The sequence below is a fragment of the Falco naumanni genome, chromosome 10 (assembly GCF_017639655.2).
Source record: "Falco naumanni isolate bFalNau1 chromosome 10, bFalNau1.pat, whole genome shotgun sequence".
Classification (NCBI taxonomy): domain Eukaryota; kingdom Metazoa; phylum Chordata; class Aves; order Falconiformes; family Falconidae; genus Falco; species Falco naumanni.
In genome coordinates, this window is record NC_054063.1 from 6845857 (window position 1) to 6863321 (window position 17465).

The following is a 17465-nucleotide window of genomic DNA, read 5'->3' on the forward strand; positions in this document are numbered from 1 at the left end:
ATAGGTTGGTGGGGGTGGTGGGGGGTGTTTGGGTCTCTTTTTTGTTTGTTCTTTCTTTGTTTTGGCTTTTTTTTTTTTTTTTTTTTTTTTTTTTTAATCCTGAGTTACCCAATCTGAATTGTTTGGAGTCCAAGCTTTAATTTTTTGAATGAGGTTTCTGACATTAAAAATCAAGTTCAAATTGCACTGATGTTTTAATGCACTAGGTGGCATAATGATATTCACATTAGAGCATATTAAAAGCTTCACCACCACCCAGGTACTTAGTTGGCTAGCGGTAGCCACCCTTCCTGCCAGGTAAGAAGTCCTGTGGTAATTTCTGTAATGATAGGAATGCTAATATTGTTAACCCTCTTTTTTGTTCTTTGCAAGAGTACTTCGAATTTTGAAAGAAAAAAAAATAAATCAGTGTTATTTAAAGAAGACAATATAACAAACTGGAGTGCTGTTCCCACCAAAATACTGGTCATCTGATCCATGCACTTTCCCCTTGATTCCCTAAGGTCAGAATATCTTGTTGCTTCTAAACAGGCATACAAGAAAGGTGAAAAGACTACAAAGTAGAAAATTTCTTTGTTTACTATCTCTCTTTCACTCTATAAACTGGCAAAGCTGAACTGTCACCAGCCAACAGTTTATTTACAGATGACACAGCATGGTACTAGCCTGTGTTGTTCAACCTCCATTAGCACTTGCAGGGACATTAACCCCATTGCAGAGAAAATGTCTTTGTTTCTTTTGATATATGAAATATTCCATTCTCCCCCACCAGAAACCCAGACACCTACTGTACCCGCATAGCATATGGATCCTCAGCAACACAATTTTAGTCAAAGAAGTTACAAAGTGATAATGAAATAGTCCTGTCATAAACCTGTCTGTTCGGTCAGGTGAGTAGTATTAATGTCCAGCCCCTCATGTTGCAGACTTCAGTTTTGCCAAGATGTGGTGTAAGAATTTAAGGCTGAGGTGAAAAATGAACTACTGAAAGCAGTGGTAGGGATTCCAGTTAAAAATCCTTTAAAACACTGCCCCAGCCCCAGCTGTAACAGAGTTTACCCTGAACAATTTTACTTGTGACCAACATTAGAGTAGATCAAAGACATACGAGCTTGAGAGTCAATATTTTTTTCCTAGGACTCCTGTTTCATCAGCTTTGATCTGGACCATGTTGAATGCATGTTGACACTGCCAGGAACTAGACCAGGTGAGTTGAATCAATCTTTCCCATTTCTAACTCTATTAATTCCACTATTATAGTGGACATAATGAAAGATCCTTTTAGACTGATTCTGGTGTCAGCCTGAACCAGCATTATGTCAAAAAAAATTTAAGTCATCTTCATTTACTGTAAACTCAGAGATTTGCTTTTTGCTGCATATGTTCTGTCACGGTTTGCTTGAATTCTGGGCAGTAGATTACAAGATATGTCAATGTAAAGTGGCAGTGAAATCATTTATCATTAACTTGAAGAGGCCATTATTCAGCTGTGAAAGATGACTGTTTTATGAAATACAAAGGATGAGATCATGATTTAGTGACCAGAAGTGTTCGTTTTCCAAAACACAGCAGTATGTTGTGAAAGTGAGAAAGGAAAGGAGCCTAAGCAGTTGATATAATTTTATCTGGATAATGTTTTGATGTTTGCCATCCCAGGTAAAATTGGCTTTTATGACACCTGCTGCTGATTAGCAGACACATTTTTCTATTGGCTAACTGCTATATCTGTCACAGATTACAACTCTCAAAAGTTACAGCAGTACCACAAGCAGGTGCCCTACCTGAGCATCAGGAAAAGATTTAAAGAGGTAGAAAGCTTTCTATGTTTTAAGTGTTATTTGAAATATTAGAGTTTCTAAACAAACACTTCAGAGTCCAGAAATTATAATTTCCCTAGTTTTTTTGACGTAGTCACTGACGCATTTACCTGTTTTATGAAAATTATTCCCACTTAGATAGCTTATTAGTGCAAGCAACTGAATAGAATAACGTTATCTCTGGGACTAATTTTGTAAAGGCTGAAGATGTGTTCTTTACAGAAAAAGTGAGCATACTATGGAGCACAGTATCAAACACCATCAAGTTATCAATTCCTAGAACAGATCAAATACAAGACTTTGTTTTATGACACAGCCAGTAAAGAATGCTGAAGCGCCTACCTTTTCAAGCTGGTGCATCCCTTCTTCTACGCAGCAAATGGATGCCAATGTTCTCAATGCCTGGGGATAAAGGCACCTGAAACAATCCTGGCGACAGATCTTAAAGAGCGCAACTACACCTCCTGCCTGCCGAGACAAAGGAAAAATCAGAAAAGCAGCACTGAATGTTTCCCTAGTACTTAACTGAGCCTGGGATAAGGGGCAGATTCCTTTAGTAATTTCTCCAAATTTGCTACTGCCACAACACCAACAAAGAGGATGTTAAGCTCACGCAGACAACTCAAGTTGATTAATGCTTATACATCAATTGATGAAAAAGTAATATAGCCTCAGTGGGAGGTGTGCTTAATCAATCGACTTTTACCAATTACAAGCATAATTTAAATTAAACTTGACATTCATGTGAAAATTACGAAGAATTATCAATAGGCAGCAATTGGAGTGGCATTGAAGTGATAGTTCAACCATATGCTATTAGTTTAAAACAGATTTTGTTAGCATACATTTCCCATTCATCTATACTTCTGAGCTCCATACAATATTTACTTAATGCTAAAATATGAAAAGACAGTCATATGGTTAAAGAGCTACTGAAAATACAGTGGAAATAGGTGTCAAGTTCTATACAGATACAATACATTATCTTCATCCTCTAATATGTAAAAAAAATAATCCTACACTTTTTTCTTTAAATATGGCAATAGTGACAAAGATTTGAGTATATCTATATCCTTACAGCAGCTATCATTAATGATTTCCAACACAGCTTGTAAACATGTGTCTTAAAGTTCACATAATGAATGGAAAGATTAATATACAGACAATATATGAACTTCTTGTGGTGGGGATTTTTTTTTTTGGATTATATTTGATTTCAAAATGTTATGCCATCAGGTAGACTACAGATGCCATATATATTATGTAAGAGCAGACATATAATGAAGAGGAAAGCATTAAAAAATTAATGACAAATGAAAGATTTCCGACTAAATTATTCAGATTACAGAAGTAAATTAAAAATAGGTGGAATCATGGAGCTAATGTAATATACACCTTTCTTTTGAAGCCTGTTTCAATAGCCTCTGTATATAATATTTTTCAGATTCACAGAAATAATCTTTTTCTCCTCAACTATTTGTGTTTTTGAAAGCCCAACAGGTTGTACTGACATAAAACCCCTGGACTACAATTCAGACTTCCCTCATTTTCAGAATTCTACATTTTTGTACCAGTTCTGCTGGAATACAGTAGAGAATAATAGAGCGAGCAAACCTATCTGTTCAGTCTAACAAAAATATATACCAATTTATAAGAAAAATAGAATTTGACAAAATTAACACCTCAAGAATGAACTGTTGCATTATGTCTTTACACATGTATATGCAATATCTGTGATACGAGTGAAAACACCAGGCTTACAGAGCTTTGTTAAGAGTAAAATTTATTTCTGGAACTGTAATAACTACACACATATCTGTATGAGTTATTTTATATCTAGTATTGCTATATATAGCTTACTGCAGGAAGGTATTTCTGAGCCTTTAAAATAAAGTGGAAAAGAGGCTTTCAGTCATATTTTTCCTTCCACGAAAGGATATTGATATTTCACCCAAGCAGTAATTATCTATGAAAAATATAGAAAAAAAAAGCTATTACAGTGTTGTCCCCAAACCTAAGGTAACTGGGTATTATTTATTTATTTTATTATCACTTTGAAAGTCCCCCACAGTTCAGTGGAATCAGAGGTGATCTGATTCTCTATTTTAGTCATAATAAGCAGAAGTTTGTGGACAACTCCAGTAACGCTCCTGTGATGTTGGCACATTTGCATCAAGCTTCCTGTATGACAAATGGTTGCCCTGCTTTTCCCTCTGATGGACAGGAAGAGATTTATCACTGCATTTATCAGGAGAAGATCTAAAATGTTTATTTTGTGCCCTGTGTGCCATTACCAAGCTGTAAAATATTGATCATGAGTTATGAACCTAGGGAGCTGTAAGTGAAACAAGGAATAGGTAGGAAACACTGAGCCTGATTCTATCACTTGTCAGAAACACTCCCCTCACTAGGGAGCATTCCCTAGGATTTATTCATCTTTTTCAAGATTTGTCCCCTGTATCTTTTGCAACGATGACAAAATTATGCCATCTGACAGGGATGCACATAAATGGGTCAGGTGGGTAAACAGTACCATTCAACAGCATTAAGCTTTGCTTGCTTTGGAGATTAACTTGCACCTTTCCAAAAGTTCCCAGTATGTCTAAGGATGCTTTTATTTATCCTTTGCAAACTGCTTGGCATTTCCGGTTTTTAACCAAATAACACATACGTTAAACGCTGCTGTTGCTGTAATTCAAGTTTCATCTCAGACAGGCTTCACATACTCTATGAAGCAGTATTTGAAAGAGAGGAGAACTTGCTTTACTGCCAGATGACCTACTTCTCTCCTGTATTGGACTGACAGGAAATCAATTTTGTGGAGACATCTGAGAAGCTGTTCAGAAGGGCTAGCAGTAGATAACAAAAATCACCTGAAATACAATCACAAAAAGTATGTGAAGGAGATCATGAGTATAAAAAGCCCCACTGCGCATAGTGAGTTGAATGAATAAAGAGGGGAGAGAAAAGGCATCCAGCTCTAAGGTGTATTATTTTGCAGTTTCAGCCTGAAATCACTGAAGATGGTGAATTCTCATCAAGCCTTTCCTCATGATGGAGGACATTTATAATTGGCTTGAAAGATGATCTCCAAAGAAATCTTAACAAATACTTGCTAGAAAAGGAACTGACCTGCAAAGGAGCTAAGGCCAAAATGTATTAGAAGCATTAGAAGCTCCAAGATGTATTCTAGGAGCGAGTCATCTGCTGCACATCCATATGGGACTAAAGTAGTCAAGCATTCTCTAAAGAAGGGTGAGAGAAGCAGGTATGGCTATCTTCATTATCTTCAGTTTTGCCTCTCTCTCTTTTAGGAAATTATAGCAACCAGACCAATAGTTGGTATTAGACTCCAATTATGATCAGTGAAATAGATTTACTCACAAAAACTTCTTTTTCTTTATCACTCTGTGTCCCAGCACTTATTTATTGTAACTGTGGACCTTAGTTTTACTGATTCTTCTAGTTGTTATGAAGCCAAATCAATTTAGAACTAGTCTGCTTCAAGTAATACCAATTTTTGACAGCTGCTCAAGTCCACTCAAAATTTGTAATTTCTGGGGTTTAGTATCTCCTTATTCTCTCAGAACATGAAAGGTAGAGATTTAACAATGAAGACCAATTTATAAAATTTTAGTATGAAAGATCATAGGATCAAAATCTCATAGATATAATGTAATAAAAAGGACTTTTGTGAATACATCCCTGGAATGCAACGCCAGGCAATGATACAGCAAGTTAGTCACATTGTTTGATGCTTAAGCATGTGTCATAAGACTTGACAGAGGAGTATTGTAGCAACATTTGGTTCCAAAGGTAGGAAACTGATCTGCAGACAGAAAACTGACTAAAACTTTTCCGTGGTAGTTGCAAAAACTGCTTTACTTGGTTCTTCCTTCCCTCATTCTCTCTTTCTGTTTTTTAAATTATCTAAACTGGTAGTTTCCATTATGCTGACACCTTGTAGATGAACACCATGTATTATGGTTTGACACTCACAGCTGAATGTTATTTCTTCTTTTAGTTCAGAATGCAAAGATTTTTATTACAATTATATAGGCTTTCTCCCTTCATTTCTTATCTTGCCCTCGTTACTACTAATTTGTTTTAGATACCTTAGACTTTACACTTCTGACAGCTAGTGAGAATGAATAGCTGGCTACCAGGGTGAGTCAGCAACATGACTCTTTCACATTAGATTACAAAGTTATGTGTTTAAAAAAAAACCCAAAAAACCAAACCACAGTCAAAAAATGCCTCCAGGTGGAATAAAATGATAGGTGACACTTCAGCACAGAGGGTTAGCACTTCACAGTCTTTCAATATTTTGGTAAAATATTGACAGGGGAGTAGAGGGAGGGAGAGAGAAGACTGAAACCCTTACCAAAATGCAAAGTGAGAAACCAGGTCCTATAATATTGTAGCTTTACAATATTGTTATTGTTCTTTGTTTGCATGTCCATTATTTTGGTGTGCATTACAGTTGTAATTTATAGCTTGAGACAGGAAAAAAGTTAACAACATTGCACAAGATCACACACTGTCATGGAGAGTAAGACTTCAAGGGTACATGAACAAATTTGTTGAGTTTTGCTTTCACTGTAAAGAAATACTTCACTTTTCTGGGTAGTTTTTACCAAAGATAAAATGACAGCTCTCAAGGGAGCTTCTACATCTGTAGTAGGTTTTGAGATCTTTGCAAAACTTGAATCCATTCTCACCCTCTTAATCAGTGGGCACAATTCCAGATTTTGTGTCCATGTTCCCCCTGCCCCTGCCTCAAAATTACCCTGTGCTTTCACTGTCATAGCTAACTACTCAAACGACTGAATTCAAAGTTCTGGTCTGTTATGATTCCTCTGCCACCTTGGTCACTGATGCAGGCAACTGAAACAGTACAGAAGGTGAAGGATGATGGTGAGTCAGGGCAAATGTATTTCACAGTGCACAGAGGAAAGAGACAACGCAGGACAGGTGATTGCAACCACCACTGTAATTTGGCAACCAAACACCACTTAGGGTTCTTTGCATAAGGAGATGCATTTACTCACTTATAAACCTGTGACATGTCCAGGTTTTAGCAGTAAATTAATTCAGTGATTTATGGAAGGTCAGACTTTACTTCTGCTAAATTAAACTGTTATGGAATTCACACAATGATAAAAAGCACAAGACCAGTTTTACTCCATTTGTTAGTTCTGCGCTTCCTCAATTCTCAACTTTTTAACATTGTTTTTGGATACCACTGAGTGGAGCTCAAATACCAATTTAGAAAAAAATAAAACTCTCAAGCTGTTGTCAGGACCCACTACATGTTTCTGAGTCTACCTTGTTTGCAGCCTTGAGAATAAAGCAGTACATTTTATGGTGCAAACATCCATGTAAAGGCAGATCAGAAGTAAAATGAATTAAATGCTGCTGTTTAACCTCATCTCTGAGCAGACCAAGGGATTGGCACACCACAAGCAGAAGCTTGGGAAAGTTTTCAGTTCTTTCATCTTTCTGTATCTGCTGTGGCTGTGATTATCCTGTCCTTGACCTCACACAATGCCCTGCCTTTCTCACTTTTTCAAGATCCAAGTGTCCTCAAAGGCGCAAGCTCTGCAGGAATTGCCAGCATAATTGAGTGTGGCAAAGTGGTTCATTTATACCAAAAATTAGTATCAAATACTCAGTAAACAAGAACACAAACTGCCAGAAGTAACTGTAATGATGTTCCTCTGTAAGAGGTGCAATGTATTTCTAAAATTACATCTTTAATAATATATCTAACCTTCTCTCTACATACAGCTGTAGAGGTTTGCTGTTTCTCTGCATAGTCAGCCATATGCATGGCCAACTGTAAAGTTTCTCTCCACTGACAGGGCTGGTATTTAAAAACTATTGTCAGGAGAGACACTAAAAAGATGTCCAAGATGCTGAAGGGCATGGTAATACCTCAGGTGGTACAAACACAACTGTAGTTGAATCAATGCCCAGAAGCTTGTCGGAGCTTACCATCCTACTGCAATTGTTTGCACAGGCATTGGGCTTTATTAAATCTATTTAAATTTAATAGGATAGTTGTGGTAATAAACTCTGCAGAGTAAGGCTTGCAAACACAGCAAAAATAGTTTCTCAGAGTAAATTTTGTTCTTCAACCTAGATCATTAGTCTCCTGAAATACAGAATTTCATCTTGCACTGTACATTTCAAAACTTGCAACCACTTCTGTGTTAAGTAAAATAATTCACTTGTATTTCTATTTTACTTTGGATTAATCCATATATACTCTTACCTTAGCTACGATACGGCACAGATGTGCACCTTCCTGGGTAAGGCTGAACAAACTACTAATCGCTGACTCAGTGATGTACATACTATCCGACAGTTCTATTTGTCTCAGCAGATTCTGTGTGACAACATAATAAACATAATTTACTTCCAATGAAAAATGTTAGTGTTATATTTAAAGATACAATTGAGTGGAAAGTCCATTTAATTCATATCATCTTGCTTCTCACCCAGAGAAAGGAAAAAGAAACACTGGCAGGAGTCAGACTGGTAGACAACAAAGTAAACACATGTATCATTGCTTTTGAATAAATGCCAAGAATAGTGATATTTTAAAATAAATACAAATGGAGTATGAGAACAGGTGTGTGTGAGAACATTCAATAAAGAACTCTTCAGCTATTTAGTAAATTATTATTGGGGTTGGCCTGGGATTGAACTAAAATTTTCGGAGGCAACTAATTGTCTTAGTGTAGAAACTGTATCACAAGGTGATACAAAATTTGCACCTTATTTATAAGGAATATTGCTATACCCTTTCTAACAGTACTTTCTAAGACTCTGGGTTAGTCGTTATTCTCAGTCTACACAGAAAATGTTGTTGACCAATACAGGGAATTCTTGTAGAGGAATACAGTTTATTTCTCCAGTGCATGAAATAGGTTAAATATTTTTATCTTTGTAAACAGTTACTTTGCTTTTGCATGTGTGCCATTGCAGCTTCACAGAGAAACACAGCTGTAAGAAGAATATGAAGTTTATTTACTTTTACTCTTTCTGAAAGTACATACAATCATTAGAAGAAGAATTAATTGTATTTCTAGAAGGAAGAAGGTAAGCATTTTTATATTTAATCCAACTTCGAAAGAAGTCCAAGGAAACACCCACATTTTTCGTTCTTATTTTTACAAAATTCAATTATCTTCCCTTTAAGAGGCTGTGTTCTCCCATCTTCAGCATTAGAAAAATGTTCCATGAAAGAAGTATCTTATTTCACATTTTTATATGAACCTATCCTGAATAAAATCCTGATACACTGATTAAGAAATTATACAATTTAAGCTGAGTTCTAGCTTCTCACACAGACACAGTGTGTTTCAGAGCAGCATACTACCCATAGACAGCGTGGTTGTATGGCAGAAGGGGGCATGCAGCCTGACTGAAGGGCTCAAAAAACTCTTCTTAGAAGTATTTTTATCAATGACCTCTAATCCAAGTCTTCAGCCATAAATACACACAAGATGATACAGAGTAATTAAATCTGCTCCCTTAAAAGGAAAATGAACTAGGATTTCATGTGTATCAGTAGGTGCCAAAGTACCCAAAGACAGAATATTAGCCATGAAGAACTGCTCTTCAGATTAAAAAGCAGAAGCATCAAAACAACCAAAAACTATTCACTGAATTGGCAATGCGCAAAATTATTTACACACTTTAACCCGTATGTGGTATTTTATGTAGTTCTCAAACCCTAACCAAAATGCATTAGTGAGCAGCTTGTTAGTTTAACTGTAATTCTGCAAATGTATCCTGGAGATTCTCACCTCCTAGTAATAATCTTTACAAACTATAAGGGATGTTTCTGAAAGAGCCACCATATTTTATTTTTTTTTTGCTATCTTACTGCATTCAAGGTATGTTAGAATTTAACCAACACCACACATTAATTTTGCTTTAGCACCATAGTAAATACTATTTAACTATTTCCACTTCACTAAGCCTCTCATTTCCTCTTTTTCTGCAGGGACAATACAAAATTTCAGCATAACATCACCTTTAACATACAGACAAATTAACTGAGCATTATTACATTTGGGGGCTTTTATTTGAGGAAGGTTAGAGGCTGAAAAGGGATTTCCAAGGAGATCTCAAGAAAGAGGCCAGTGTAAGTCAGAATACATTGGTTAGAGTTGCAAGTTGCTACTATTTCAATAATGGTCTAACAGAAAAAAATGTAATGTGTCCGTAGTCCCAGACTAATTGTTCAGTGTCCTTATCTACATTTAATCACCACAGGAAACTAGACACCATGCCTGCAGTGGTACAGCTCTGTTTCTGGAAAGTTACACATGTATAACTTGTACCCAACACTATTTTTATTGCTTACTTCCTGGAGTCTAAGACATGCACTGGTTAAAATGTGTGCTCTAATAATATACTTGCTATACTTACATTTTCTAAAAAGTTTAGCTTTTAATGAGACTCAAAACAGGACAGGCTTTTTTTCAAGGTTTCTAAAGAAAAGCAGTGTCTGCATGAAAGGAAGAGAAAATGTGTCCACAGGTCTTTTTAATAAAGACATTTTCCAGAAATTAGATGCCTTGTAGTGAGCCACAAGATCATTTTGTTTGGTATTTGGGGTTATCAAAGAATTTGAGACTACAAACGCCTAAATCTCTTTGCAAGATATTTGAATTAGGGATAATAAGTTTGCTGAAAATTGAGAACTGTAATTCTAATTCTCCTCTTAATGGATGTTCTCCCTCAAGAATCAAAAATTTTTAAAGACTTCTTTTTTAAAATAAAACAACAACTATAAACTAACCTGTGCCTCATGTGTTAAAACCAGCTCTATCAACTGGCCAAAATACTGAGCAACGGTAGTGAGCGTTTCATTAATACAAGATTTCATGGACTTCAGTATTTGCTCATCTTCAGTTTGTATGCACCTGAAAAGAAAGAGAAAGGAAAGGGATGAAGGAAAAAAGATGCAAGTCAACTATCATTTCAGCATGCTGATTGTCACAGGTGAGCTCTGTGTTAATAATGGGGATATAATGGGAATTCAATTGTTCATGAGAACACTATCTTTGTGCCATTAGCATCATACCAGACTTCAATCAAAGCTTTGTCTACATATAGTAAGTATACCATTAAAGGACAACAGTGGACGTTAATGAATAATTTGGGGATAATAATTTACTTCACAGATTGCAGGCCAAATTTTGTTGCAGATGTTCTGTGTTTATGCCAGTGTAACTGCTATTTTCCATTTATCCTAATAGTTACAGTCACTCTAGGATGCCTGCATTTCAACTGTAAACGTGTATATCCATCCATCATTCATGACCAAAGAAGCGCTTTCAAAAAATTTTTATTTCTTTACCTTCTTTGCCATGCTTTTATGATAGCAGGATAAGGGCCCAAAATGGATGTGCATCCAGATGAGTAAAGTCCATATACATTTCTAACAGCATACTCAAAAGTAAAATTTGGCCTCCTATGCAGAAAGATTACATTCAGCAGTTTTACAGAGTTAGTATAACTATCCTGGAACCAGCTTAGATAAAAATGGAAAACTTTATACGAGTCATATGAAATAACCAACACTTCCTCATAGAAATGCATTCATTTGAATTGCCAAAACGTACTCCATCCAGGCAGGCCAATATAACAGAAGATACAGCTCGGTTCATCGGTGTCTCCATCTACACAGTAGGTCCCCTTTTCAGATTTACGTGTCGTTCAGCCACATCCAGCAACTTTTTTTCAAACAGACAATGAGGAAGAGGACTGATTTGGGGCAGACACTATGAGATCACAGTTCTCATTAAATTGCTGTGTTTCATAGTAGACTATAAAGTTTGAGCTGTGTGGGTCTGACGAAAAGCAATACTGCTCAAGAAATGTTCTTTCCTGATAATTAGATGGTGTCTTTGTCCCTGATGATGCCCTGAGCAGAATGACTTGCACAGTGTTTAAAGTAAATCAAAAAAAGATTGATTGAAATGTGCTGAAGGAAACGGGGTAACATGTTAGGCAGAGGAAATATCATAAGAAGAATTTTGAAGAGATTATTATTTCCCAGTCTCAGCATCCTGGAATGCAAGGAGCTGAGTAAACCTACAACTGCAATTTAAAGGAATGTGTATTTATTCAGTTTGATTTAATAATACATGGATATATGCATACAAGAACATGCAGTACAACAGTCTCACAACATAAGTTTTCATTCTACAATGCAGGATTTCAAATAATACAACTTAATACAATAGCAAAATTAATATTTCAACTAGAAAAATTAAATTACCTTTCTGTGAATGCTGTAAATTCTGAACACTTGTCTATTAAAAGTTTTTCAAACTGTAGAGAAAGAAGAAGTGGTTTTAAAGCAATATCCATACACACAATTCCTTTTTAAAAATAAATAGTGTTTGTTGACGATAAGTAGATGAAAACCATCCAGAAACATAGTATTTCATATGGACACTCTTTTTCTACTTTTCAGAGTAGAAAAAGCAGAGGTAAAAATGAAGTTAATAAAAAAGTAGTGTTTTTCTACATCGGAAATGCAAACAAACTCACAAATGGGATATCTAATTACTTTAGTCCAGTAGTCCTCAAAACCAAAATCTTTTTCAATATAATTTATCGGTATTATTAAAATTCAGAATCAGGCCCATGATAAAGTAGGATACAAAATGAGTCAAGAATATTTCTGTCACTGAAAAGGGATTAGAAAGTCTTAAACAAGGAATAGTATTTGTATGTAAGGATTTCTTACAGACTGTTTAAAGTAAGTTTTGATCATTACAGTAAAAAAATTAAACAAGACAAACATAACATCAGGTAAGGCCTCCTACCTGGTGCATCTCTTCTGAAGGATTCCTGGTGAACGTATTGTATTCATTTACCATTGAACGCACATGGCAGTTGACTCTTACTGTCATGCTGTGGACTTTCTGCCATCTGTTCTTCTCCAGCTTTTGAGCAATCCTGGTTAACTCTGTGCTTATGATCCAAGCTCTTTTTAACAGCAGCTGCAAGTTATCACATCTGCTGTATTGTGAGGAAAGGATAAGTTCATTTTGTTCATCTTTTTCAATGCTGATTGGCTTGGACTGGAGAATACACATACATTCACAGTCTGTCATCAACTTCAAATCTTCCATCCATCGCTGAACAGAGTCCACCTGAATTAAGTGCATGCTAGAAGGCAGAGAAAGGAAAGGAATGAGATAAAGCAAAACAACCTTAGAATAAACACCAGCAACATCACACAGTTGCATCCACCTATCAGGCCACACTTAACTGACAAAAGGCAACTAACCAAACAATTTTCTTGTAGTAACACAGCAATATGCTTTGCTTTCTATTCCAAACAGATTTTGGTTTTCTAATTACCTTTATACCACATAGCCTGCTATAAAGTTATTTGTGAACAAACAGCAGAGATTTGAGATAAGTAAATAGTACATGCACTGCTTAGGGATATGGTTATTGGGGGATTTGGCAGTCATGGGTTAAGGGTTGGACTCGATCTCAAAGATCTTTTGCAACCAAAATGATTCTATGATTTTATAAATACATTTATAAACCATTATAGATCTACTAACGATATTCAAGATAAGTATATCTATAAATTTCAGGGACAGTTACATAGAGCTAAGGGAAAAAGACAAGTTACAGTTAAAAAGAAAGCTGTAATGTATTTTCAGATTACTTACATTTTCCTTATCTTTATGCAAAAGCTTAAAAGATTCTCAGTGGTAGTTGCTGAAATTAACCATGGTTGCAACAGTAAAGGACTGACTGACCTTACCAATATTGCCCCCCACTAGGCCCATTACATCCCCTCTCAGGGCAACTTCATTCACTGGTAATAAAGCAAAGCAGGAGGCCAAGAGTTCAAAGAATTACTGCAAGTTTCCACAGCATGGGAGATTTTAATTTTTACATGTCTAAAACAGTTTCCACAGAATTTACAAATACAAGCATGAGCAATGAATGTAATATTTGCATACAAAATACACTTCCAAAAGTGTACTCAGCAAGAATTTCAGATTTCTGATCTACAACAAATAAAGTAATTTTTTCCTGACAGTTTTCATCAGCTGAAGACTCAGTCTTCATTTTTGGCAAGTCTTCTAAATATGAAATACTTCAACATTTTAGTATCTCTTCCTCTAGTGAAAGATGGATTCATACTAAAGGATTCCAAAGAAATGAAGACAAAAGGTAAAGAAGAAAACAAATTCAGTGAGAGCGAGAGAGGTTGGGCTTTTTTTTCCCAAACTTCTATTGGCATCCTACAGCTAGTCTGACAGTATAGTGGATTGTTGTCTACCTTCTAGATACATGCTGCAGTTTTATATGATATTATACCAGAAAGGACAAGAAGAAAGTTTGTATTATAGCCCCCATTCTTTTAATCCACCTGATTTATTGCAACTCAGTATCACAGCAGTAATGCTCTGTGCTGTTTAACCTTACTGTTAGAACAAAAATTGCAATTATATTAGCCAAGCTAAGAATGACCAGGTGGAAGGTCTTTTTAATTCTTGCACTTCCATTTATACACTGAGCACCACCTGAACTCAAGAAATCTCCTTCCAGACCACTGAAGTAATATTCCACAAATGACCAAAATTTATTAACACACATAAGAAAAGTAGCCCCACCTCGACTATAATTTCATATAAATCAACAGCAAACAAGATACAAGAGGTCAGTTGCATTGATTCAATCCCCCTTTTCACCATATATGATGAAACTGCTTTTAATTTTAAACTTTAAAGGCTACTGCTATTTAAGGTCTTTATTTCACTCGGCTTTGAATATTGTGTAATTGCATTTCATGATCGATTGTAGTTTGCTTTCTTCTTGCTATGTGTAGTCTCCTTATTGCCTTTTTGGATCTGAAGCAAGGTTTCCTAATAAACAAAAATAACAACTGTAGAAGTTTGAGATCATGATTTATAACAATTTGCATAGTTTGCATGCAGTACAAGATAAACTCATTTGACACAGAGTAATGTATTTTTCATTTCTAAAGTGCACTATGATAATTGATTAAATCGCTGTTTAGTAAATACAAAAACTCCTGCATTATTAATTCAAATGGAAAAACCCTAGACTAGAAAGTTAGTCAGAAAACACAAAAAAAATCATTCACATTTTCTTTAATCCCAAAAGCCAACCTTCACTCTGAGAAGAAAGTATGATAGAGTTGTAAAAAAAAAAAAAAAAAAGTACAGATGTTAAAAAACTCTCCTTGTTTGCCTCTGTTCCTTCTAATTGTTAGAAGTACAGCTGTAGAATCTAGGATGTTTTGTCATGAAACTTAGTATTCCTTAAATTACAACAAGACAAAAATAACAACATTAACCCCTTTTCAGACAGAAGGAAAATTCCCCTGCTCACTATATCAGTTTTTCTGACACATTGTTCTTTAGAATACACATAAATCATGATCACTCAAGTGAAATACATAAATGATTTCTCTTTGTCCACATCCCCCTGTATTTAGAGAAGATCTTCCCAAGCATCAGGAGATTAATTTGTAGACAATTTTTTTATATATTAAAATAAGGAAAGCACAAAGTGTGATCATGATAATTAGCTATTATGAATCATATTCCAGACAGCATTTACCCAACTCCAAAAAACAAGTTGAAAATTTCCATTTTGTCTCCCCATTACTGACAAAAAACTATGCCTACAAAATAAAGAGCACCTTAATGGGTCAGACCAAAAAAAAAAACCAAAAAAAAAAAAATCTGTCTAGCCCATTATCCTGCTCCAACAAGGCCATTAGGAGATGCATAAGGAAATATTTTAAAAGGCAGAGCCAGACAAGCAACTCCACCTTTCCATCTTCTGGCAATTAGTGGCTTAAGAATTTCCTAAGCCAGAAGTTGTGTCTGAACAGGATGTTTTCACAATTCATGAAACAAAATTAGCCATTAATCCCTTTTTGAACTCAGTTAAACTTTTGGCCTTTCTAACATACAGTGACAATGCCTCTACACTGTTTGATTATTTTTTGTGTGAAAAAGCATTTCTTAGTGTTTGTTTTAAACTTGCTACCTGGAAATATTAACACAAACTCTTTAATTTGTATATATGAAGACATACTGAAACAATAGTTCCACATTCACCACCTTCATGTAATTCATTACTTTATTTGCTCTACCCTCTCTTCTCTCTGTTTTCTCATTTCCAAGCTACAGAAACTCAGTCTGGCTAGTTTGTCACCATATGGAAGTTATTCCACTCCTCTGATTACCCATTTACTCTCCCCACCTTTTAAAAGAGCCTTTTACTGTTTTCCTATGTCCTAAGAAGTGATGGCAAGAATAAGCACACAATATCCAAGATTCAGGTAAATGACGGATTTATACACTTGAATTACATTTTTGGCACTGTTCCTATTTTCTAAGAATTTCCAAAAATTAATTTCTCTTTTACTTTAGTGTTTTGCAGAGAGCTGTTTCATTTTCACTTTTAGAAAATTATTTATTTTGATTTCAGAATTTTTTCAATGAGTGATAATGCATAATTCAGAGTTTGCTATTCTATATGTATGACAAAAGAGACTGTTCTTCAGTTCCATTCCCCTCCTCACATGCACTGCTTTATGTTCTTTAACACATAATTTCTTCTGGCATTTTACATTTCGGTGATTCAGTACTGAGAGATGTTTTTTGTTTGCACTTTATTTTAAATTAACCCGAGCAGTTTTGCATCAGCAAGAAGTGCTGCTGTCCTGCTATTATAACTATTTTTCAGGTCAATAAATACATTAAGCAAGATTGGTTCGAGCATAAGGAACCTTATTGGTGTGATTTCCCCAGTTCTGTTTAGCTGAGCAACAGTAGATGGGTAACTGGCATAGAAGTTGAAGTATATAGATAGTAGTTCCCCATCAGTTTGAATTTCTGAATTTAGTATGTCATGGCATATTGACAAAAAAGCAATTTATCTAGACTCTACACTATAAAAGCAGCATTTCATGTAATAATAGTAGTAAAAATAATTCAGTGCAAAATAAAAATTCAAGTGAAAGTCTCCAGCATTTCCTCAAAGTGATTCTATTTTAATTGAGGTTGTAAAATATTTGATGAAGTTTTCAAGAGCACTCAACTGAACTTGAGTAACTACTAGCAATTTGAATACTCTGAATTCTAGTGTGCTTGCCAAAAAAAAAAAAGAGTCTTTAAGAAATTGTCTTATTTTGAAAAAATCATTTGATGTCATCAGCTGACACCAACTTAGAGCAACAGCACGTTAAAGTATATTGCTTCAAAAGATACTCAGACCTTGTTTCATACAGACATTTCTGCAGTATGTAACATAGCAGGCAAATTTCATCCTGGAGAAAGGCTCAAAATAAATAAACCTATTTAAATTTTCTAAAGAGAGGCATATTATATTCAGAGTTCTGTTACTAGCATTTCCCTTCTATTTTGCTATTTTCTGTCATCTATTAAGTAGTTTGTTAACTAGTGAATCACAAGATCTTTAGGATAGACAAGATGGATTGACATCTAAAGGGTTGCTATATCTCACATTGGTGCTACATGAATACAGAAGTGAAGAATTAATAACTAGATCATTTGTTTAAAACTTCCAGCTTGGAGCTCCCTACTACAA

General features: G+C 35.3%; 1 protein-coding gene across 4 annotated transcripts in view; it reads right to left on the reverse strand.

The window, feature by feature from the left end:
- The window catches only part of INSC (INSC spindle orientation adaptor protein), a 120173-nt gene that overhangs the window by 50039 nt on the left and 52669 nt on the right, over positions 1 to 17465 (reverse strand). For all 4 annotated transcript variants that reach the window (XM_040609396.1, XM_040609395.1, XM_040609394.1 and 1 more), the window contains 5 exons: positions 12674 to 13019; positions 12121 to 12173; positions 10636 to 10759; positions 8095 to 8208; positions 2160 to 2285 (listed from right to left, as the gene is read on the reverse strand). In XM_040609396.1, coding sequence (XP_040465330.1) covers positions 2160 to 2285; positions 8095 to 8208; positions 10636 to 10759; positions 12121 to 12173; positions 12674 to 13019 — 763 coding nt within the window. The remainder of the gene's footprint in view (positions 1 to 2159; positions 2286 to 8094; positions 8209 to 10635; positions 10760 to 12120; positions 12174 to 12673; positions 13020 to 17465) is intronic.